The 26354-nt window shown below is 43.0% G+C and overlaps 1 protein-coding gene across 21 annotated transcripts in view, besides 1 other annotated feature; it reads right to left on the reverse strand.

Annotated features, from left to right (window-relative positions):
* The window catches only part of Asap1 (ArfGAP with SH3 domain, ankyrin repeat and PH domain1), a 296102-nt gene that overhangs the window by 144170 nt on the left and 125578 nt on the right, over positions 1-26354 (reverse strand). For 6 of the 21 annotated variants that reach the window (XM_006520395.2, XM_006520394.2, XM_006520393.2 and 3 more), the window contains exon 3: positions 6986-7070. The exons of the other annotated variants lie outside the window; for them this stretch is intronic. In XM_006520395.2, coding sequence (XP_006520458.1) covers positions 6986-7070 — 85 coding nt within the window. The remainder of the gene's footprint in view (positions 1-6985; positions 7071-26354) is intronic. 21 annotated transcript variants of the gene reach the window in all.
* Positions 2505-4654: an enhancer, noted in NCBI's record as "VISTA enhancer mm1716". NCBI's record gives its function as "enhancer in: heart[4/5]" and the evidence as "EXISTENCE:transgenic organism evidence [ECO:0001131][PMID:17130149]".

Here is a 26354-nt window from a genome sequence, read left to right on the forward strand (position 1 = left end):
AAGGGAGAAAACCAGGCTTACAAGGCTAGGGCCAATGGTAACAGAGCAAGCTGGAGCAGTCACTGCGCAGAAGATGTGGAAGCAGTCCTACTGGGCTGTGGTGGGGCCTAGGTATTGGTACATATTTAAGGGTTGCCAGGTGATTCCACACAAGGCAGCCAGAAGCTGAGAACACTGCTCTGTACGATCACAGTCAACACCCAGGAGAAACTGGCTTACCTAACTATTCTGATAAGAGAGCTCCCCCACTGGATAAAGATGGCAGGGGGTGCACAGCAGAGACTGGCTTAGCTGCTAGAAGCTCTCAAACATTGTAGGGCCTTTTTTATTTGAGTCCCCACTCTCACTACAACAAGTAAATGATTGTAGTGATACTCCTTCAGGTTAAACAACTTGGGAGGAAGGGTCCCTTCTTTTCTGTCCAGTAGCAACACACACCTATCTGCTTGCACTAATCACTTCCCCACTAGGAAGTACCAAGTCCAACTGACAGCAGAACGTGAGATTACTAGGGGACAAGACTTGATACGTTGGGGATAGGAGGAGTGACAAGGAAGAAGATGGTGGTCAACTAGCTCTTGGCACCACTCCACAGACGAGTCTTGTGTTGGCAGAAATATAGAGGTGAGACGTCTGTATTCTTTTCTTTGGTAGAGAGACAAGAGTATCTACCTGATCAGAAATCAGGCTGCAGAATCAGAAAGCTGTGCTTCCTTGTCTGAAGCCTTCTGCTGGACCACTCAACCCACTATCACTCCTAAATGGAAAGGCAGAAAGAGATGCCTAACCCCTCCCCACTTGTGCCACTGACCGCCATATGATACGGCAAATTCAGACTTTCTTCTCATTGTCTCCCATGGCATTCACTGCCAGGCACATGCCTTTGGGCTTTAATACTTAATGAGAGACTATTTTATTTCATCCAACTGATCAACTAGGGCTCATTTTTGGGACAGTCTTATTTCCTTTATTTAGCAGAGTATCAGGCACGACACAGATGAAGTTAAATGACGGAATCTGTGTTCTCATCTAGGGCACTGCCCCCAGAAAGCTCCCATCAATCCCACCAGTACCCGATCTGATTGGTTCTCTGTAGTCATAGCTCCTTTCCCTCGCATTTCCGTACTCTTACAGAGGCTGATGGAGGTGAATTCCTTTCCTTTCTCTACCACTTACCACCCTAGCTTGGGAAGAGGCTGTTTGGTGAGGCTTGTGGAGCAGAGGCTGTGGAGACCGTGGCAGACCATGGCTCCACAGCTGGGGGAGCTGGGCTAGTTCTCTGGTTCTCTTAGACTAGTCACTTCACCAGTGCAGTCGGACTGAAGAAGCACACCCATATGGCGTTTGGGTGAGAATGCAGTGAGAGTGTAGAACGCTGCCAGCACCAAGGAGGCACTCACCCAGGGCACTCCTCCTTGCCTTCCACATGCTTTGAGGCCCACAGTGGGAAATTACATTATACTCCTGACCCCAGCTGAAGGAAATCACTCAAGCGTAAACAAAGAAAGCCTATAGCAGGGCTCTCTGCAGATCAGAGAGCAAAGGCAGCCCACTAATGCATTTATTAAGCATTACTGGAAAAAAAGAAGTAATATCTTTTATGTGGCAACACTTAGGCACATTCAGATGCGAGACTCAGGGTCAATGCCCTCTCCGTTCCCATCTCCCTGAGGACTCCCCTCACCCAAAGCCTGGGAACTAGAGAGCACTTTGGAAATCGGGTTCCTGACAGTGCTAAAGGACCACCCGCAGAAGAAAAGTGTCTATTACAGGAGCTCTGTGAGAATTCAGACAGAGTTATTTTCTTGCTGTTTGGCCTGATTTTCCTCACAAACACTGGGACTGTAATTGATCAATATGATCAAGCTCAAAGTACCCTCCAACTTATATCTGTAAATGTTATGGTGCTGAAAATGACTGGACCTTATGAGAGGCAAGCTTCTGCAACAGAAGGGAGAGTCAACCCAGTACCACAAAGTTACCTTTATGCTGGCAATGTAACAAAAAAGAACTCCAAGAAGTACCTGAGCCTGGCATTGCTGATGTAGTATGAAGTCTCTAGGCATAGGAAACTCCCAGAGCAAGGATCTCTGTGTGCTTTGAGGGTGTGTGCACGTATGTATGTGTACATAGCTTCAATCATTAGTCTCTTTTATTTGTGTGAAGTTTAGAAAGCAAGCTTATAGACAACTTGAATTTATTTTATTACTGTGACAAAAGCTAGAATTTTTTGCATTAAATGACCTCTCTAAAATTATATTGCTAATAATTGTTAAAAATCAAAACTTCCATTGTTTTCTGGCACAGCCAATTATGCACTACAATAAGTGAGCTCCCTAGGATACGTGATGTCTTTGCCACTGAAAGACAGCCTGAACAAGAGAGGCTGGCGTGCAAGTCCTGCATGGGTTCATCCTCATGTCACTCTGAGAAAGCACCCTGGTCATTAGCTGAGAATATCTAGGGGGGCACCTAACCCACATTCTGACCAAGCAGATGTGTGACAAAGAGTGACAGGCCCAACCCAAATGAAAGAAAATGAAGCACATTAGCCACTTGACTGTGTGAGCCCAAACTTTCAGAAACACAATACAGTCTTCCTCAATGCTCTGCGGCAGCACAAGTGACCCTAAACTGAGATGAAACTGAGTCCACAGAAGCCAAGCAACAGGATTGGAAATAAAGGGACCACAGTACACCATTGGGCCCGAGGGTCTCCACAGACACCGGGGGCCCAGCTGCCCCAAAGAAGGAACAGAGGATCCTGCCTGTGGTGAGACCCCACCTGGAAGAAACAAGTTCCCTCAGTTTCTCAACCATGTTGTTCTCTAGGTGAAGCCTACTTGGCTAACAGTTAAGTACTGGCTCTGTAGCTAAACCCTTCCCATGAGAAGCACTCTTTTCAAACACAGACACTGGACCTTACAAAGACCTCCCAGCTGACAATGTCCGAATTGATTTTGCCGCACACTCTGGCTGAGGACAGCAGGCCATGGTAACCAGGGGAAGAATGAAGACAGAGAAGCTGCAACAGGGTCAGGAGAAAGATCCAAACTGTGTCTGTCTCATCTCATCTAGCAACTTGCCTAACAAGGTGGATCCAGTCACAGCCAGTTTGTAATGCTTACAGTGTCTACAAACAAGAGCATAAAACCATCCACCATCATTAGCCACCCAACTCACTTGATATGCAGAACTATTTAAGACAATAAAAAAAGAGAAAACTGATGAAGTTGAGGTCAAAGAATCAGAAAACTTAGTACAAAAACAAATCCAAAACAGTAATTCTATTTCTACCACATGTAAAAATGTCTAGGTGAGTTATCTTTAAAATTGGAAGCAAAAGCAGGGAAAATAAAAATCAAAAGATGTGATGTTAAGTGTTCTTGTGACAAAAAAAAAATATCCAAAATTAGCGTCACAGACCTCAGAATCTGGCATGGCACCCAAGAGGCTGGTGAGTGGGAAAGAGAGGAACTACAGGATACAGAAATAGCTTTCAAGTGCCTTAGGAGACACCACAGACAGGCAGCCGAGAGCTCAAGTTCGCAAACGATTTGCGAGAGCTCACAGGAGTTTCCACATTTGTCCTCAGATTACATAAATGCTCTGCAGCTTCTGCTGTCACATGAGCAAGGGCAGTGTGTGTGGGCCCGCCACACTGACCCCAGTAGTGTTCAGAAACAGAGGAGGAGTGCTGGGCCCCAGGAGCCTCACCTGAAAGGCAGGAGGAACCCAAAGCAGACTAGTGCTCTGTGAGGGAGAGAATTCCCTTGCCTCTGAGAGCACTAAGAGCCTAAGACTATAGGCATAGAAAAGTCAGCCATGGAAAATAGCACCAACAGCTCCTCACACTCAGCTCACACTCAGGGTTGCTTAGTGCTACATGACATTAAGTAGACGGCATGAAGGAAACAACGTAAAACTTACCCATACACTCTCCTCATTAGAGTTTCAAAAAGACACTTGAGACTGGTCTACAGGAGCCATCCCCGAAAGCATAAAAGACCCCGAATCACATCCTATATCCTACATATCTTTACTAGAGGGACAGTTAGAATTCACCACTCCTAGCCTCAAGGGAGAAAAAGAAACTAAAAGGAAACCGTAACCCTATTTAACCAACCACCCAACCACCCTGTGGTTGTTGACATCAACAATGTCAGACTGAAAACAAAGAAATAAACTAGAGACCTACTGGCTTCTGTTCCATTAGACACACATGAAGGCAACAGTCACCACGGAGGAAACAGTCCGCTCTGAGGACATATCCACACAAGCCAGCATTTCTTCTTGTTCCTTCTCCTACTTAACACCGGGCTTGTAGGTAGGGTACACATGGTAAGTGAGGTTACTGACAGAGGACACAGAGGTCTGTGTATTTCTTATAGTATCTGATCTTCTCCAAACGTAAGCACACAGGCCTGGAAAAGAGGAGAGGCAACTACTCTGGGCCACTAACCATTCTGTGGCAACTCCGTCAACCCCATCTTGTTTTATTTTTACTATTTTCTTTAAATCTTCTATGCATATCCTCCCAACTAAGAGGGCACTGCATATGCTCTCAAAGTTCTTCCCCATTCATTTGTCTGTTTAAAACATTCCTTAGTTATAAACGATGCAAGATTTTTCAAACCCATTTCTCACACAGGGTGGCTGAACTAAAGGGGTTAGTGAAAGTCAAGACAACTAACAAAGAATGAACAAATCTGATATCTTTCAGCCCATCAGCCTCTCAGGAAAGGGCAAAACCTCCAAATGCCAAGCAGTTGATTCACAGTGAAACCGAGGGGAAACCTGAGAGAAGTACAGAAATCCCACACCTTCCTCTCCACAGCTTGGCCGTATCGATACAGACCAGAAGCAAATGGTAGAATTGACTCTCTTTCTCACTGCACATATACCCAGGATGAGAGGGTTAAAGACCATGGTTCTGACACAAACTGCTTGTCTACAAGGCCTATCAGCTCTTTCTCAACTGCTAGGCAATAGGAAGGCTGTGTCACAGTTTGGGGAGGAGGGGTAATGGTGGGGTGTAGGTGTGTCTCAATGGCAAATGTTAGAAATCCATGCCTGTGGGATTGTTTAACCATGTTCTTAGATGGTCATGGGGAAGTATCATTCCACTGGTATACATAAAAGCTCCTTGGTGTGGTAAAATCTAATTTGCTTTTGTAACAAGCACACAGGTTCATTTAAGTCTGGCTGCTTAACAAACAACTGTGTGATCTTAAATACAAACTAGTCTCTCGGTTTTAATTCCCTTTATATAAAGCACGCTGCTTTGACCGGATGACTCCTACATCTTTTTCAACTCGTATTCTCTAAGGGTTAAAGAAGTAAAGGCCAGGCAGGAAGAACATGGGATGTGAAGTGCTTCACAGAGCGGTTAGGGGCATCTATGCCTTAAGGGTTCCTCCTTTCTGAACTAGTGAATGACAGAAACCTATGGCCTGTGTGTCAGTTCAGTAACTCAGCCCTGTTACTAGAATATCTCCATCTGGTATTTGCATGTTCCTTATTTTATTTGGCCATCAGAAAGAGGCGAAGAGGTGATGCTCTTGCCTCCTTTGCTGACACGAACACTCTGGTCCTTTAAATACATGGCAATGCCCAGGCAGAGTGCAGCTGGACTTGTTAACCAACTAGACACACTAGCACTCCTTCCCTGGTTGTCTGTTTCTTACCTTCTTTGTGCCTTGTCTGGAGGGATGGATTTCAAGAAAAGCAAACCAGGATTAAACGGTGGTTTTGACTTGAGAACATAGGTTTAGAAAATTGGTATGTCACATGACTGACTCTTAATGTAGCTGCCAATTCACACGATTCATCAATACAATCACACAATTGACTATCCTAACTCTGAGCTGTAGCATTATTTATCCACGCTAATAAAAGGCAAGAGAAAAAGAGGGCTAATGCATACATATTCATAATGATCCCGCTTAAGAAAGAAAATGACTAACAAAGTGAAAGTCATCCAGGTACTTAAGACTTGGAATGATTAGTTGGGAGGCTGTTTAGAGTGTCAACATTGACTTTAATTTTCTACTGTAAAATTTAACCAAGCTATGTGTGATGATTCTTTGCTGTAATTCCAGCACGTGGAGGCTCAGGTAGAAGGGTCCTGAGTTCAAACCCTGCCTTGGCTAACCTATTGTTAGGAAGGAAGACAGGAAGGAGAGAGATGGAGTTAACCACATTTCTATTTTTATTGACAATATATATATATATATATAAAAGGAGTAGAAATTTGTCATTCTGTTGTTCTTGGGCATTAGTAATCACCTAACTTGTGACACAGAAGCTGAGACAACCACTGAGTTGTTTGAGAAGAGGTGACCATGTCATTTACAGATGAAGAACCAAATTACAAATCACATGTTTTTTTCCAAGTAACAAACAGGTTTGGGATACACAGTGTGGATACACACTCCACATACTTCACACACAATGTCAGGCAGAAGAGAAGAGCTTGGGGCCAATAGCCTACAGCCATGTGACACTGGAAAAATGATTTCATCTCAATGATTTCAATGACCTCATTTGCAAGTTACATAATCAAAGGGTTGATGGGAAAAAAATAAGCCTACAACTCAATAAAAGGTAAGTACTATCATTATCCATAGAACAACAGGCCCCATGTTCACAAATCTCCCAATAGTCAATGTCTTTCCCTTTTCCACATGCCTCCCAAGTTGGTAACTTGATAAATCTGATTTGGTCACATAGTCAAAGCAGAGATATTTAATAACCTGCAACTGTGTGGTGTTTTAGGAACCAAAGAATCAATTTGATTATTAAGTAGAGAATTAATCATTTCTAGTAATTTTACCAAACAGGAGAAAAGAAAACACACACAAATCTATACTGTGGCTGCTTATAAACTTTCTTTGTATTTAGGTATTGATCCCTATTTTCCAAAACACAGCACAATTATCACCAGTCTGCTTATAACAGCAATCAAACGGAAATGTTTTAATACCTCAAATGAACTTGTGTATGGCTCACCCAAGTGCAACACAGCTGGCGTCATCTGCACCACTGCTCGGCTGCCACCGTCAACCACGCTGTGGGTATGAGAGTGACTGTGAGATCCCCTTCTAGCACACTGAAACGCCAGCGACCTTAAGTGCCCCTCTCCTTTCTATAATATCAGTAGAGCCCAAAGAGACAAAAGCCCAATCCCGAATGCAACCACATGAGAACTCAACTGGAGGCCTATCTGCAGGCATAAGGTCTACAAATGTTTTGGGGAGAGATGAAACAATTCATGTACATTTCCTTCGTGTGAGTCTTGCTTTAGGTGTTAGGAATATAAAAATACACACACACACATTTCCTGAACTGCAAAAATTCACAGGCACAGCAAATGCATGTGCATTAACTGCACCAGCCCAGGGGACAGGCTGTATAGAAGGCATAGCTTGAAAATATGTAAGCATGCATGCATGTATTTATGGACAGGGTCTTACTCTAGCTATGACTAGCCCTGGACATAAAGCAGGATAACCTTGAACTCACAGAGAGCCACCTCTCTGTCTCCCAAGTGCTGGGGTGAAAGGTTTTTGTCACCATACTCACCCAGCCTAATGGTACAGAATAAACAATTCTCAAACCTTTTAGCTTTTAACATCAAGCCTGGATTCAAACTACTTGTATGACACCATTTTATCTCTGGCCTCCATTGCCAACTTTATAAAAGAGGGTAAAGCTGCTCTACCAGAAGTCTAGGACAGAAAGCAGTCAATGGTTCCTTGGTCCCTTCCCTCCCTTCTCTGCAAAGCCCAAGGCCTACTCCCATGGCTCTGTGCTCTGTGGGAGTCTCAGAAAGGCTAGGATGTTTTACACAGTTTGGTCATGATCACATTAAGATATTAAGGTTTTCAAAAGCTGCTGCTACTGGTAGGCAGGGTAGCCAACCATGCCATTAAAGCCACAGTATCAATACCTATTCCTCATTAGGTAATTATCAAGAGTATAAACATCCTTGGGATGTTTTTAAAAGGATCTCATCCCCTTTTCATGAGGTTATATGAAAATTACAGAAATTACAATATGAAGACATAAGTACAACGTAAACAAGAATCAATGGACCAACCACACACAAATCAAGTGCATTCTAGATATGGGAAGATGAAGTTAGAAAGAGAAACAGTTTGCCCTACTGGAGTAGAAGAGGACATGACAACAACAGAAAGACAGTGGTCTTGACCATTTAAAGAAAATCACCAGTAATTAATTAATGAAATTTAATGACAATAACTAGGCCAAACTGGGCAACACCCACAAAACATCTGTTAGCTCAGCAAGGCAGGTGGCCACAGATTTGTGAGTGCTGCAGATCCTACTCTAAGAAAGAAGGAAAACATCCCTTCACGTGGGTTGCAGAAGCAGGGACCACGTGCTTGGCAGCATAGGCTTCTGTGAGCATCCGGTGGCTCCAGGCAAAGGAAAGGAGCTGTGGGAATACTGCTCGGAAGGGAGGGAAGATGAGACACATCTGTTAGGAACAGGAAGTTGAAGGTGAGGCGACACAGGAGGAAATGGAAGGCACTGAAGCCAGGCACAAAGATTCCCATTCTAACAAACAGGTATGAGAGAGTCACTGTTTGCTGTTTCCTACGCAGCCCAGGAATCCCACAAAGAGTAAGGGCTAAATGTGGTGCAACCTTCTCATATTAGACCAAAGGTTTCAAGAGAAGCATCCAGAGATGTTATGCTGCAAGGTGAGCTGTGTGTAATAGAGAGTGCAAGTGACGGGGGTGGGGGGGGTGGGGGGGGTGGTGTTGAGGAAGAGTCCAGGTTAAGGCAGGTTTAGGAAGACAAGTGCCACCACTGAACAAGGAAACTCAATGGCTTCCTTGGTTATGTTTGAGAACCCATCACAATGACCTACACAGACTCTGATACAAAATGTGGCTATGGGGAATAGTGGAGAGTGGGGCTTAAGTTGCCAAATTTGTCAGTTTTCAGTTGCTAAAAAGCATGAAAGATCTGTGGAGAAGCAAAAATCCTTTTACAATATATATATATATATATATATATATATATAAAATGGCATCTCCTTTGGAGGCAATGTAACTCACCTCTAATATATCCACAAGTGGGAGCAGATGGAGGTACAAAACATGATAGTGCTAACTAACATCTGTGAAGAAGAAACTGGGGAACATGACACCCCTACTAAGACCCAAGAAAGCTAGCAGACCCATGTCGTGTAATCATGTTCACACTGACTCCTTGACACTGAACACCTCCTTGACTGCAAAATGTAGAGTGGATTACTTCAGGGAGCACCAGGCCAAAGAGCAAGGAAGACTTGGCAACCCACATTCATCTTTCTACAATAAGCACAGAGGGGAAATATTAGCAAAGCAAACAACGGGCTCTGCCTATGATGACTTCCAACAGTTGACCTTCCTTGAAGGACTTTCAGACTCAAGAAAGGGAATGTAATATTCAACAAAGAATACTATCAAGGAAAAACTGGACCCAGTGCAGGACTGTGGGGACCAATGAGCACAATTCCACAAATGAAGAAGCTTACAAACTTCAGCCAAAATAAAATTATCTTATTCTTAGAAGCACTTCGGCTGGTCTACACAAAACCAAGGAAACTGCAATTGGAATCACATTTATTCAAGAGCCATTTGTATCATTTTCCTAAGGCATGAAGATAATTATGTTTAACTGCTAAAATACCCAGACAACTGTATCTCTGACCTCTTTGGGAATTTAAACAAACATGTTTAAACATGTTTTCTCCAGCTCTGGACAGGCAAGTATCCATGGTCAGTGCCAGGCTGGTATTCTAATAACATAAGAACAATAAGGCTCCTGTCTTCCATAGGCGACAGCCAGCCAGAATTTCCTTAATGACATCAAGTGCTTGTTTATGCCTACCAGGGAGGGTTCAGACCACTGCTTCCTGCTGAGTGCCCTGATGCTTAGTTCCAGCTAAGAAGAAGGAACAAGGCCCCAAATCAAGTAAACAGAAGAAAATACTGAGCTCAGAGCTTACTGGCAAAGAGATAGTATAATTTGGTACCTGTTCTCAATTAGAGAAATCACTGCCTGTTCAGGAAGTTTCTGAAATTCCTCTTGCTTTTTAGCTCCTAGTCTCTGGGAATCCACTGTATGACTGGTGTCATTTCCATCAATCTTCACAACAGACTTGCAAAGGAAAACTATCAACTATATTCTAGCTGAGGAAAACAAGGCTTGGAGATGACGTTTTCCATATGTGTCTGAACTAGATCACTTACCAAGGGTCCCTTCGTGGATACAAGGAGCTGTGGAGTTACATGTTAAAGCACATATAGTAATAAAAACAGATGCTCCCATTTTTCAAGCCATTTTATTCATGTTTTGTTTTGTAGGGATCACTTTAATTATGCTAGTCTCTGACATAATTGCCCCACTTCCACAGACACAAATAACCTTAATGTATGTTAGTTAGCTTTCTGTACTACAACAAAACATCTGAGGCATCAATTTATAAAGTAAAAAGGGTTATTTTTGGTCTACAGTTTGAGAGGATCCAGCTTACAATCAGCAGGCCCGTTGTGCTGGGCTTGTGGCAAGGTGGTAATATGTGAGGGGGCAAAACTGAACACCCCCTGTATAAAAAAGCAATAAAAATAAGAAGGGGTTCCAGTCTCACAACTCACTTGGAAAATCACTTGTCTCATGACCTAAGGACCGGGCTTATTTCCTGCATGGTTCACCACTTCCAAACAGCTCCATCTCAGGACCAAGGCTCACTCGAAGAACATTAGGGTAGAGTCAACATCAAAACTACAGCAACATGCTCACCATTATGAAATGACCCCTGGAACATTAGAGTAGATACCAACTTCTTCACACAATAAGGTATCCTGTCAGGGGAACACACTTATGGGGGTAATGCAGATAAAGGACCTGTAGAGATCAAAGGGCAAGCAAATGAAACAACAGGAAGATAATGTGCAAGGCCAGCCTGGATGGACCTTGAAGGAAGCAGTGCAGAGATGCTCAAGAGGTGCATGCCCTGAAACACAGGTCGACCAAATTTTGTTGAGTAAACCCACCAAACTCTGACAGGGATGCCCAAAAGTACAGCTATGGCAGCCTCACCCACAGAGCCTGGGTTCCTCTTTCTTCCCTGGTTCTAGTAGATTCTCATGACCCAAATATGCCTCCCTCCGTGAAACTTAGACTGATGCCCAAACCTGACCCAATCTACACGGACATAATAAAGGCTGCTTCAGTCCCTTTAGGGAGCTCCCAAGGCTGCTGGCACATATCTGACGATTTTCAGAGCCAAGCCACTCCCAGCAGTCCCAAACTGTTCAGTGATCCTCTGTGGACTGTTTCTTGCAACTTGTAGTTGGCTAGTAAGCTGATACCCGGCCTTCTTTGCTCTGTATCAAATCCTGCCTGACCAATTTTATTATCCTATCCTCTACATCCTCCCTTGCTATGACAGGCTGTCAAATCATGGAGATGTGGCTTGGATTAAAGGAAGTAAATGACGAGGCTCTGATGGGGTCAATGGATGATCCCATGAAGACCTTCACAAGTAAAGACAGTTCATCTTCTACAGACACCAGCTTACAAGGGAATTGAAAGTATGGGTTGCCAAGTTACCATTTGAGAAATCCAGTTATCGCAACACTTCCCTCGAGACCTGCCTGGACTGCAGCTAAAAATGAACCTCTGCATTTTGTACATATATGCCCTCCAGCTAGAAAAGAGGAAGACTGGTATGAAGAAGGAAACATGACAGGACAAGCTTAGAGTGGGTGTGTCAGAATCTCTTAGTGTTGGGAAACCCCTGACAAGACAAGGAATGACACCCAAGAAAATGCTGGGTGGAGAAATGGACAGCTGCTCACGTGCCCACATGGAATGCGATGGGTCCAATGGAATGATTACCTCAGACTTCAGCCAACTCGCCTCTACCGCCACACATTCCCACCCCAACACTGCAGTCCTCATTAAAGAAGGCCATTAATGAAGTCCCCTTTGTCCCCCAAGTGTCTGCACAGCCTCAGAGAAGAACAATAAAGAGTGGTGAGACACTATATAACAATGATACTATCCTCCTGTCTCCCATGGGGCCCCAACAAGAAAAGATGGCAGCAAAGAAAAAAATGGGAAAGGTGACAAATCACAGTGGATCAAGACAATTAACAAATGGCACAGATCAATGGGGTAACACTCACACCCTGACAAGGCAGCCAAAGCTCCCATTTTCCCAGCAGAAGGTGATCTGTTCATTACTTCATATTCTGGCACGGAAGCTCCCATATGGTTGATTTCTAAGGGGAAGCCTGACCATTCCTGAGTATTCTACAGCCTCTTGTTACATCCAGTGTTTACAAAAGGGGCAGTGAAGAAAGATAAAACTCCAGACCTTGTGAGTTGATTTGCCAAGGGCAGATCATACACAGATCCAGGAGTACACTCCTCCTTCTAGTGCTTTCTACAAAACTCTTAAGAGAAGACAGGCTCAGCTTTTGAGACCTATCTCCTACTTTTCCTCTCCCTTCCAGATGTAATCCACAAAGGCCACACCAGGTAATAGGCACAGAAATACAAAGGATGAATGCATGCATGCAGTCACTTAACATACACGAAGAGCCTGCATGTCAGGCTACGGGGCTATTTTGTAAACAGGACTTTCCCCATCTTCAAGTGCTTTGCAGACTGTCTGGATAGATGGATAATAAGGTGGAGTGGTCAGCTTTATAACCAAAGCAACCAATGATCTGCCTCCCTGCCCTCAAGTCTAGTCTAGAAGAAAGGGTTTCAGAAGGTTGAGCCATCTGAACTGGGCTTTACAGAGGAGATATACAAAGGGTAAGAAGGGGGGCAAGGTTTGCAAGTTCCAGGCTTTAAGTAACAGACCCCAGGGAAACATCCCAAAGGTTGACTGTGTCAAGACTCAGTTGCTACAAAATTCCTCTCCTAGTCCAGGTTCTTCTTCCACCCACAGTCTTCCATTTCTGTTGTGTACAAGTGTAGCTACAAAACTGCAAGACACTGATGGAGCATTTCTGAAATCTCAGTATGGGAACTTGAAATCCGCTACTGATTTTTCTGCATGACTATAGGCTTTTGTTTTTATTAGCTATTAAGGAGGGGATGCTATTACTTCATAAGGAAATGACATACATAGAGGAGATGTTTTCTTCTCTGAAGTGAGCAGCTCAGACAGGAGGGGTACTATTGCTTAAGGTATTTAGCAAGTCTACCAAGTGGGAGCAATGAGTCCTCACAGGCGGTCCTGCTCAATAATGGCAACTCTGTGGCTACACAGGAACATTCTCATTCCTAGGCTCATGGTCTTTGTATAATGCAGCCTCAGGGTCACTACCCATTACCCATCACTGGGCCAGTTTCCTTGGATGACTTTGATCAGTGATCATATAGCTCAGGAGACTATAAATGCCTCTAGCATAAGAAACTCCCATTGCCCTCTCTATTGGCACAATGCTGGATGTTTAAATACCTACAGCACACAAAGAAGAAAGAAAACAAATGAGCAGCTCATAGTTACTGAATGTACATCTAGCAATAATGCTGCAATGTCTTAGGAAGCAGAGATGACTAAAACAGATCTTCACAGCCACTAATGTTCTCTGCTTCCCTACATAAGCACCAGACAGACCGTCAGCTAACAGTTCATCTGTACTGACTCATGTTACATGCCTCAATCACAGTGAACGAGATGTAGGCATTTTGCAGACGATTAAATGAAATGAAAAAAAGCAACACTTCATTCATATACATGCATATACATATATATGTATAACACACACACTGTTACTGTAACTAAAGTCGTCCCTCCATCAGTCATCAACAGTGAGGATAACATTAGTCCATAGCCATAATGAACTGGCTTTTGCCCATGTGACAGTTCTGTGACTTGGAACTAATTGTCAACAGGCTCACAAGATTTTCAGAGTACCACTATAAAGCATGCAGTAATGTCCCAGTTACCTCCTCTGTATCATACAATGAAGTGTCCCTAAACACCATCCTTGGCCATGCATCACATACAAGCATCAAGTGTGATACAAGGCAAGACGAGCTGGACAGGTCAGGTTCTACTCCTCAGCTTCTCAGCTGTGTGGTGACACGTAACTCAGTATATGCACAGATAGCAGCAGCAGCCTTCATGTGGGGCTTGGGAAGGTGACAGAAGACAAGTCTAAGTTCTCCTCTATTTTGGGGCCACTGCTTTGATTCTGCTGTGGAAAGAACAACTGCCACAGAAATTTCATTTGATAGAACAGAATTTTGGTCGATGGAACAGAAAATTACCCAAACAAGTGTTCAGTCAGATAAAGGCCAACTCCACAAGTTACTTAAAGTCACATTCTAATTACTGAGACAAATTACAAGTGGTTCCTTGGTTTAACTGGGGAGAGAACAGAAGCTATTAAATGATCATGGATGAAACGCTAGAAGTTAAAAGGATGAGCAAGGTCAATTCTCAAGAGTGTGGGCAGAGGTTAGCACCTGAAAGAGCCTTTTTACAATGGTAAGACAAGGATGACAAAAACAGTTACTATGAAGTTCATGTTATAAAATATCTGGCAAAAAAAACAAACACACAATTAGCAGAGGGGTCAGCTACACATTAGCCATGGGAAGGCTAACTACTCAATAGGCTTTGTACCAAGCTACAAATGACCACCACAAGATAGAATTCATGTAAGGCTCTAATTCTGTGGCCACTGGTTTCAAAAAGGCCTCTAAAAACACTGTGAAAGATGGCACTATAGATAGATAGATAGATAGATAGATAAGAGAATATATGTGTTTATGTGTATATATAATAATCATAATCATAATAATTCCATTAACCATATTTCATGGAAGTATCAGGAACATTTGTGCACCAAACTCACACTGTGCTACACTTTAAAGATAAATTTACTAAGTTTAGAAACTAGCACATATTAAATAGAAAAAAAATCCATCCAATCAAAGAGATTGTTAGATTCCTCTGTGTGTGTATGAGAGAGAGAGAGAGAGAGAGAGAGAGAGAGAGAGAGAGAATATGCCACACTGTTGCCATCTGAAATCCCAGCCTTGTAGACTTTACTGGAAGCTGAACATTCTTCAAACCTGCTAGAGCATTACTCACTGCTTTGCAGAAACGCAGACCTGCCAATACCAACTTCTTCCTGCTTCCTTGGAGTCACAAGGAAGAAGGCTCTTAGAAGTAGAGGTTTACCTGGTAGAGGTCCAGATAAAGTGGAGTATGTCCCTGGGCGATTCTATTCGTAACAGTTATCCTGATCCCTGTGACAATCTTTCTGAGTAGAAGCAAGGGAAGAGAACAGGACACCTAATATCCAACCCACTATTCATTTTACTCAGCAAAGTTCTCAGAGAGTTGGCTGGGATGGGAACAGAGATGTGCATGCCTGTGCTTTCAAACTGCTGTCTCAACATCCTACTTTTCCTTCTCCCCGCTGTTGCTGCTACATCTCTTTTGTTGTGGGCTGAGATGCAGCTAGTTGTTATCAGTCCTATGACAGCTCAGCTCAGCTGGCCTACCTAGGAAGCAGCACAGACCTGATTCATTCTGGCTCCCCCAACACTGCCCCTGTTGTTTGTCTGTTTGAATCACGCATATCCGGGCTTAACACCGAGTGACTGACTACACAATCAGTTTAAGAAGAAAAACTGTGACATTTCCCAGGCGGCTAAACTTTGCTCTCACATACTCACAACCTCCCTTTGCCCCAGGCCCCTGTAACTGTCTCGGGCTGAAGTCCTTCCCCTAGCCTCTGGCTCTTACTATCCCACCATACTGTACAGTACAGTACCTTTCAAGGTTAACTGACTAGGTTAGAGAAAACACTAAGAATTCGTACCTGTCACTCGGGAGGATAGAAACAAAGACTGCTCCCCCCACCCCCCAGCCACCCCTGGACCTAAAAATCTCAAGGGACTGACACAGTGTAAATGATGACAGCCATCTGTGAGCAAACACATTCCACCTAAAAAACTACCGTAGAGAAAGAAAGAGCAATTATCTATAGAAATGGCTACTACTATTCTCACCTATGTGCTAGATTTGAAAACACCCATTCTTTCTCATCTACAGCCCACTCAGTGTGACTGCTCCTGTTACTGGTGAAATGACTGGGGCCATGTAGCAGAGCTCCTCTGGGTCCTAGCTGCTGGGCTATAATCTATAGATAAACTGCGGGTAACCTGCTAACACAGTCAAACTATCCTCTACAAGTTCCCAGTTCTGCTGCTCAGTTGCATCCATTAAGTTGCATGTAGAGGTGAATTTAGGTTCTGGGCCCACTATAAAGAGATAAAACTCAAAGAGAGCTGCAAGACAGCACACACACGTTCTTTCTGGAGGAACCCGTAATCAACATGAAGAGAGGGCACACTCAAGATGAGCCTTGACTTAGGTAGCTGGCACTTGTTACCCAATCATCTAACTGCGGCTGACAAAGACTAACTGGGAAAGTATAACTGGGAAAAATGGCAGACTGTACAGTTAGCTAAATGGGCCAATGAGGACACTGATTAGATAATTCAAAGAACCACTGAACTAGGAACTGAGACATGTGGGAGAGTAAGCAAATATTCCTATTTCTGCATGGCTATGACATCACTGCTAAAATGTGAGGTTTCTTAAGCCATCACTTTGTTGTAAGGATGCTGGGCCCTTAAATAAATGTCAGAGAGCTGGTGAATGAGTACAGGTCAACGGTTCTCAACCTTCCCAGTGCTGTAGCCATTTAATACAGTGCCTCCTCATGTTAAGGTGACCCCCAACCATAATATTATTTTGTTGCTACTTCATAACAGCAATTTTGCTACTGTTATGAATTGTAACATAAATATTTGATATTCAGGATATACAATGCATGAGCCATAGGGGGTTGTGACCCTCAGGTTGAGAACTGCTGGTATAGATGGCTATGCATACCCAAACCGGTGCTTTACAACCCAGGGCCTGGCAGCCATGAGAACCTAATGCAGACAGCTGCATTCATCAATGTTTTGACTAGTAGGAAGACCCCAAATGACAGAAAAATACCTCCTTGTCTTTTTTATTATTTTCTCTATTTACATTTCAAATGTTATCCCCTTTCCTAGTCTCCCCTCCAAAAATCCCCTATCCCCTCCCACCTCCCTCTGCTCACCAACCCACTCACTCCCGCTTCCTGGCCCTGGCATTCCCCTACACTGGGGCATAGAACCTTCACAGGACTAAGGGCCACTCCTCCCATTGATGGCCGACTAGGCCATTCTCTGCTACATATGCAGCTGGAGCCATGAGTCCCACCATGTGTTTTCTTTGATTTAGTCCCAGGAAGTTCTGGGGGTACTGGTCAGTTCATATCGTTGTTCCTCCTATGGGGCTGCAAACTCCTTCAGCTACTTGGGTACTTTCTCTAGCTCCTTCACTGGGGACCCTATGCTCCGAAAAGACCTCCTTTTCAAGGACCAAACATAATTTCTTTTCTAGGAAAGCAGCTATGAGCTAAGCATTTCTTACATAAATTTACTTAAAACATCACATTACATTATCTTGTTTTTCCCCTGACAACTCGACTGTGCTGTTCTAAGTGTGAGCTCTGTAGACAGCAATGTTCTGCAGTGATGCCAAAGGGTTAGGCACTCCTGGAAGCATGTTACCTTTCACATTATGTCGATCTTTTCAACTCATTCTCCATGCTATAGTTAGAACAGTATGTCTACAAAGCAAAGTAGAACATGCCAATCCCTGGTTTAAATTCTAAGGGGCTTGCTTTTCTGTTGCTCTGAGGTTAAAGCCCTGCTGTCCTTCCAGGGTTGTTAAAATCCCCTCGCCTCAGCAGCCTTAGCTACAACACCTCTTACCTTCTCGAAAGAGAGGTTCTCCACTACCTCTAATCTGAGCCCAAGATAAGATATCCCTTCCTCTGGTGAGTCTCCTCTGGTACAAGAGTCAAGGCTGGGTACCCTGCCCTGGCCTCTCAGACTGACCTCTGCCGTGAGTCCATCATGGCACGGATCATGCCCCACTGTAAATCACTAACCATATGCCTGCTCCTCCTATCAGAATGGTTGCAAAGCAGAAATCATGTGCCTTTACTTTGGGACATCCCAGTACCTGGCAGCTTACAAAGCACAACCTACGTCCTTTAGAAACATAGACAAGTACCTCTCTTAATCAAATGAATGTTGAGAACTACAGAAGATAGGAAAAAGCAGCAAGCTAAACCAGAAGGCAGCAAGACCAGGCTGGGTTCCAACGGTGTCTCACTGCCTCTGTTTGTCTGCCCACGGGCTGAGGGAGAACGTCAACAACTAGAGGACGCAATGGCAACAACACAGGCTGCACCTACTCCACACCCTGAAGGAGCAGGGCACCGAAAACTCTTTCCAGAGTTTGAAGTGTGACACAGCAGCCTGCCTGAGCGGTGCATGTGTACAGGATGGATGTCACAGTGGCATACACGCCAGCGGGGGTGCCAGTGACTGGGAGCACTCACAGGTGCTGCCCTCACCCCCTTCATCTGGCATGGCTCTTCTCTCATGTCCAACCTCTCTTTGCAAACACCACATATCCAGGTATGTGCTGGGCTGGAAACCCACGTGATGGACACACTAAGCTGCTGTCACTCCCTGTGAACTGCAAGAAGGCATAAAGGCAGACTATATGTCGGACTTAAAACAGTGCAGAAAATGCAAAACTATTTAATATTTAAATAGGCAGATATCACATCAAGGGAATGGTGATTTGGAGAAACTTTCTAGAAAAGTAAGCTGAGCAAAGGCAGCCCAGTGAAAAATAAATGATTAAAAAAAATCAAACTTAAAAATGTTACATTTCAGGAATGAGAAATTATGCATGTTAAAGAAATAATGAAAACTTGCATTAAGATAAGTAAACAGTTTAAACAAATTAGGTGGATATTTTGTTTAAAAAAAAAAAATCTGGTCAGTGGACCAGAAATCCACTAAAGGACAGGATTGTGAAATGAGCCACATATGCACGATATGGAAGTTAATTAGGCAAGGAGTAAGGCAGTTCCTTGGAAAACAATTTAACCAAAACAAAAACAGAAATACTAACAAGCTTTAACATGTACAGTTTCTTGGCCCAACGGTAAGGAGAGAAAGAAAAACTCACAGAGAAATACTACGTGCATCGGTAAAGGCTGACAAGTTCCCGGAATTCACAGTGATCAGGCCATGGAAAGAGACAAACACCAGCTGTGGCATTCAACCTTAATTAAGTACGGGATCTTAAATCCAAACCAATTTATGACACTTAAATGACATCACCGTCATGTGTTTTTCCCCTTAATGAAAAGGAAGGTGGGTGTGGTGACACTAGCCTGTAATCCCCAGCCTGGAGGTAGAGACAGACTGCCACAGCTCAAGGCCACCTGGAGCTATGCAGCACAGTCCTGTTTCAAGCAGAGGGAGGTTGAAAATGTTTCTCTGACTGGAACTTTCTGTGTTTCGGGAGGTAAGAATCCCGTGCTCTGAGGAGCTCAGGGCAAGCATACCCCAAGAGCTCAGCTTGGGCTCTCCTGCCTTCTTAGAGTTTCTGGTTTGCCTGCTGTAAAACTCCCAGAGTTCTCACAGTTCCCAGCTAGATACGCAGTTGGCAAAGGCTGAGAACCCTATCGTTTCTCACATATAAGTCTTTATTATCTGGAAAAGGTCATGAAGCTAAAGAAACAGACTCAAAGGCTAGATCAGAAAGTACCACCCTAATTTAAAAAAGGAAAAACAAAACTTTTTTTTTTTTTTTGCTATCCTCTTTCAAACCAACTGGGTCCTTAAAAATAGAGGCATGTCTTCAGTTAAGACAAGGGAGAGGATCTATTAACTAATCCTTTACTTCCTGTCTGGTCTAGGTTTCAGCAGAACATCAGTCACACTGGGGATCAATGTCTGCCTGCACTCCAAGACCAGCAAGAACCCTGCCCCACCCCACCCCACCTCTCCTCTCCCCATCCCCTCCCTTCTATTCCCCTGCTTGTCTGCAAAACAAGCAGTGTGCTAACGCTAAGTCAAAAAACAGTCTGACTAAGCTGTAGTACTGCTTCTTAGTACCTAAGTCCATGCCCTCTGATGCTTTACATGAAATGATGCCCCAAAAGCCCATTAGTCCAGATTTTACTCTATGAAGAATAACCACCCAATAGCACCTTGTACTGTGCTCAAACTTCTATAAAGGTATAGATAATTAGAGGGCTACCTTTCTCACTGTCCCTTATGTAATAAGAACCAAAACTCAGTCTTGGAAAAACAAAACACCTCATTCTTTCAACACACTTATAGAACTGTCTTGTTTATCCTGGTTTTATAACGATTTTCCCATGCCAACAAATATGTGTATGCACTGTTTAGCATATTCTACTCACAGATTTCCCTAGCACTCACTGCCCAGCAAGGGTGTCTCAAGGTGTCTGCAGTTCTAAAACAAATCTTGCACACAAGATAAATGTCAAAGAGATGGAATGACTGGGTCAGAGTTCTGATGAGAAGATTCAACCTCTCTGAAGGCAAAGTCCCTTCCAAATCATAGAAGACCACACCACTTGGTAAGAACTCAAATACTAGTAATTTTTAAATTTCTATGCTCTGGGAATCAACATCGAAAAGTCACAGATGTGTAAGTAAATAATTTGCCTACAGCTGCTGTCCAACATTATATACAACATGTGCACAGAATTTTAGAAAACCATGGCTTATCGTTTCACTTTAACCAATGAAGCCAAATTGTATCAACCATAATAAAAATTCTCCAATGTGATAAGCACAATAGGAACGAAGCAAAGTTGACAAAAAGACTATTTTAAGGGTGTGTGTATGTCTACAGTGCACTCTGCTACAAGCAGCTATCTCAAGAGTTGACAGATATGAAAATTCGAAATATGAAGACACAAAATCCCCCCAAATAAAATGCTGGCTTTTAAGCTTGCACTTCCAGCTGTTCCTTATGGCAAACAGGAAGAACACATGGTGAGGGCAGGCTGCTAATGGGCACAGAAAAGAACAAGCAACTTCAGCATCCAGAACAGCGGCCATCAGTGGGAGGAAGAAATTGATGGCCACAGGAAGATGACCAAAGGTGGCAGCCCAGCCTCCAAGCCAGATGCCAGCTACAAGAGAGCAGGTAGGGCACCTATGACTCTGCAGAGCTAAGCTTGCTGTCTTAAATGAAGCCCTTGTGAACGCTAGGCAAGCACTTTGCAACAGAATTGTACAACACCTGTTTCATATTACAAAATACTTAGGCCACGTTAGAAAAGGTGTACTGCATTTTTGTTAAAAATTAAAAGAATCCATACATAATGCAGAAAGAAAGTACAGGCATAATACCTGAGGTGCCCGTGTCTTCAAAAGGTCCAGATTTGAATTCTGTCTTTGACCACTGAATTCTGTCTTTGACCATTCATTATAAATAGTGGTTTTCTGAATCCTGGGATTATAAGTATGTGCCACAGAACTTAGCTTTAAACTGTCTCTTCACTTACAAAATGGACTTTAGATTACATTTTGGTCCTGGGATAGCTGTGAGACTAATGGTTTCAAACTGAAGTGTCAGCTTAGAATATTTCCCCTACACTACTTAAGACAGATTTGGGTCAGAGCTTAACAATCTCCACATTAGTGATTTTTTTGAATGGGATGACTCATTGTTAGAGGCATGTCCTTTGTACAGCAGGGTGTGTGGCACATCTGAGCTGGCAGTTATCAATAGCCTTCTTACATCTTTGAGACAATCAAAAAATGGCTCCAGGGATATATTAAAAGATGTCTTTCATTAAATGAATAGATTAAACAACCTGTTACACCCTGAAAATAGGATTTATTTAGCAATAAAAACAAATGAGCTATCAAGCTAGGAAAAGACTGAGAGTGAAAAGATCAATTTGAAAAGCTCTTCTAACTATATGACTCCAATTATATGGTGTTCTAGAAAAGCCTATTTCTGGAAGATAGTAAGAAGGCCGGTAGCTGCTGGGGGTTGGGAGAGGGAGAGATGAATGCACAGAGCACAGAGGACTTTAGGGTACTGAAATTAATACAGTAAAAAAGATACTTGTCAAAATTCCATAGAATGTACAACATCAAGTGGGAGCTAAGCCACGGGCTTCACTTGGTAGTAATCTACTGTACGGGCTTATCAGCTGTCACAGGTACACCACACACCGACACACTGTGTAATGGGAGCCATGGTGGCAGTAGGGGAGGGTGAATCAGTAACATATGAGAACTCTGTATTTTCAGCTCAATTCTCCACAAGTCTAAACTGCATGTTCAAAAAAGCTATCAATACATTTCTGAAGAAAAGGAGAACTTTTTCCTTGATAATCCTAAATGTTCTCCCAGCTAGGGAAAGGCAAAACTCACCCCAGTTCCGTTGAGAAACTCTGCTTAAGTATATATGACCCTCCCTCATCTTTTTGCTAAAGATGAAAATTAAAATAAACGAGAACTGGCTTTTTTATGGTGATTGCAACAAAGTAACTTACATAGTTACAGTTTCAAAAAGGAATGAATATCCAACACTGAGTGTTGCACTTAAAAATCTGATGTAAGTCAGTTTAAGAAAGGAGCACCAGTTTCTTCTTTATTCTTCTCCAATATGCTATTATAGATACATTAGAACAATTTTTCATAAATATGATCCAGTCCAATAGCATCCCCAAAGCCAAGCTTAACAAATCAGTCCTATGGAACAGCCTATGAACATAAGCATCTGTCTAAGTCTATTTAATACGAGCTCATGTTTAATTTTATCATCCTTCAACTGTCTGAGGATGTCTCTACCTTAATGCGGAATGTGTGTCTAACTGGGGGAGAGAGTCTTACCTGTTGACTGAGTTCCTACCTCCTATGCTGACCCTCATAGTCCATTTCCCAGAAGGGACTGAGAGATCTTTGTTAAATGGAAGCCCATCAGGTAGTCAGTCCTTACTCAAAATTTAAAAAAATAAACTCCAAAGACTCCATATTCACAAGACAAGGCTCAGTGTACCTGTTCTTACAACCTTCCCAATCTCTTCCTTGTACACTTGGGCTATAAGAGCTCCTTATTTCCTGAACACACCAGCCAAGCTCCTGCCTCAGTCTTTGCACTGCTGGTCCCCTAACCCATAGTGATCTCCATCACAGCTTTTGAGTCCTACTCCCATGCTCCTATCATCCCTTCTATCATCCTCTTCCCTACTCGACATTCTTCATAGCACCTTTCACACTACTGCCTGAGTGCTTATTTGCTTGATTTCTGTAGCCTGTACTTTCACTGTTTTTTAGACAATCTTCACCTTAGAGATACTCACAATACGGTGGATCATGCATTTACTCATTCATGTAACCATTCATTTTCCATTTTTCAGTGGGAAATTAGTAGTTATGTTAGTGCACACCCAGCTCAGCACTCCTCCAGTTATTTGTTAGTCATTACTTCTCAGACAGCACTCCTCAGTGTCCTTTACAGTATCCTATCATCATCAGGGCACACCACGGATTGTCTTCATTAACTTAAAGTCTGGGATCAAGAAGACCAGGGTCGGTGCTGGAGAGATGGCTTAGTAGTTACTGACTGCTCTTCCAGAGGTCATGAGTTCAATTCCCAGCAACCGTATGGCAGCTTATAACCATCTGTAATGAGATCTGATGCTCTCTTCTGGAGTGTCTGAAGATAGCTACAGTGTACTCATATAAATAAAATAAATAAGTCTTAAAAAACAAACAAACAAACAAACATGAAGACCAGGGTCTAATTTGCACTTGGTTACCCAAGTTGACTATGAAGTTATACTAGTTACGCCTGATGTTTCTCACCCGAATAGTGATGACGATCATACCAATCTGAAAGAGTTCTTAAAAAGATGGAAGAAGACTGAAGTCTAGGAAGGTCATTGTTCCACAGGAAACGCAGCAAATGGCAAGTGCTCTTGAGGTATCAGCTCTTGCTGTAAGTACTATTAGTTAGCAGGTGATTCACTCCCCAGATCTGCTATCTTCTATTTATGCAAGTCATTATAGATGAATGTATAGCCTAAGTGATTCCCTTTCAGCAGCTACTGAGGTAATGGCTTCTTTTTTAATGCCCCTCGCCCCACGCTGACAATCCCTTAGCCTTTGATAAATGTTCTTTTTTTTTTTTAAGTCACAAAATCAATTCAGAAGCAGAAAGAAACCCGTATCCATCTTCATTAGCACAAAGCCCCCAAGGATCTGCATGGTCAAAGGTCTGAGTAGAATCAGTCCTTCATCTCTACCTACAATTTTTACTCCAGAGACCAAGAGACAGAGAGGTCAATGGCCTCAGAGCACAAAGGGAACAAGCAGCTTTTGATTAAATTAGCAGATGCAGTGATGAAAGGACCTAGGAAACCATTTGATTTATACATTCAGGGTGTGTTTGTGGTCGACTCCAGTGAAGCACAGAAAGTCTTCAGCAGCCACATGTACCTTAACATTTATTCATATGCACCACCTGTTTTATCTCTGTGGTCCTATTAAAACTGTAGCTTTTTGGGCCAGATATAGAAAGCCAAATAGAGCAGGAACTGCAGGTCACTGCAGCCAGGTCAGTTTCTGCACCAGTGACCTCCTTGGACTAGAGCATCCATGTCTGTGTGACTTTTGCCATGCTCCCACCTCAGGATGAAGCTCAAAAGCCATTTCCTCCACAAGGCATTGTCTGGGCAATCTTATCCCTACTCCATCAATGTCCCTCTTTGGCTGAGTGCTTCTTGAGGCATGGTTTTAAAAGACATGACCCCACAGGTGGGCTTAATAACTCAGAGTCTCCCACCCCTGCCTTGGGAATGACAGGGGTCAGACACCTACCACCATGTTCAGCTACCTATTTGGTGGTTTCTTCTTAGCAGTCATCACTACCTGAGTTTCCCTATACATCTCTTTTCCTTTGTCTGTCTCTCCTATGAGGTACTTTCTACACACACACACACACACACACACACACACACACACACACACACAACCAACTACTGAGATCCTGACCACCTAGAACAACTGTTATCAAACACTGAGCACTCAATTTAATAGCTCATAAATAAAGAGATACACAGAGTGTTTAGGAAACAACATTTAAGTGCAAGCCAAAAGTATTCATCTTCTTGTGTGAAAAAAAAAAAAAAAAGATGGTCACAAAAACTGTATGCTCTTGTCCTATGGCATTCGTAAGTTCTTGGGATAGGCTCAGAGATTTAGGTCCAGGCCACCCACACCAAGTAGACCAGTGATGTACATTTCTGCATACAGTGGCTGGTCCAGGAACTAAGTTGACAAAGTCTTCCTTGCCACATGCCTGCAGTTATTCTCTTTCTGTTTTTCTGTCACCACTCAACAGGGAACGTTCATCTCTCACTCACTCACAATTCACATGGTTCTCACCTCTCCCTTGAGCTTCTAATAGAAAGCACGGGGCCCAAGCGTCTCTAGTTCCAGTTCCCATGCTTTAGTTTCTCAGACATGAAACCAACTGAATTAGCAAAGTCAAAACAGCAGCGGGAAATCCGAAGGGACCAGGGGTTCTGGTCCTGGAATTTGAAGACAGGTATTTATGGCTCCAAAACGCTATTGTTACAGTAAGCTGGTTTTCCTTAAACATTTCCTAAGCTATTTTACTCAGCGACACTGGAGGGAAGTGTATTTGTACAGTAAAGCAGCTTCCTCCTGTACAGTTGTCTCCACTTTCTGGAGTAAAACTGAGGAAACGGTTACATTTTACAGTCAACAGCACAAATGTGCCCCTACTATATAACATTCTTGACTATAAAGGCATTCACAAGCACTTCCTTATAGTGAGAGTTCTTTCAGTTCTGAGGACCAAACCCGAAGCTCTGTGCATGCTGTGGGGAGAAGCCCTCTACCAATGAACTGCACTATGTCATTAAGTTAGTGGTGACCCATGAGTCACGGCTTTAGAACTGTATTCCAAAGGTGAACGATATTCCACGATGATTTTCAGTGTCTAGTTTAAAATATAAGATATTAGAGCATTTTCTCTTGGAGCTAGAGAAATAACTTAATGGTTAAGAACACTTGTTGGTCTTGATTCCGAACACCCATATCTCCAAAGAATCTGACACCATCTCCTGATTTCAATGGATATCAGGCACATGTGTAGTATATACACATGCAGGCAGAAAGCTCATACACACACACACACACACACACACACTCTCACGTCTGTGTGTGTGTATACACACACATATACATAATGTATATGTATATATATATAATCTTTTTAAAATTTTAAAGGTGTTTGCTCTTGAATTACTAAATATTTTCAATCTCATATTAAAAGTAACCCAACTCTGCATTATTGGTTAAAA

The sequence above is a fragment of the Mus musculus genome, chromosome 15, assembly GCF_000001635.26.
Source record: "Mus musculus strain C57BL/6J chromosome 15, GRCm38.p6 C57BL/6J".
Taxonomy (NCBI): domain Eukaryota; kingdom Metazoa; phylum Chordata; class Mammalia; order Rodentia; family Muridae; genus Mus; species Mus musculus.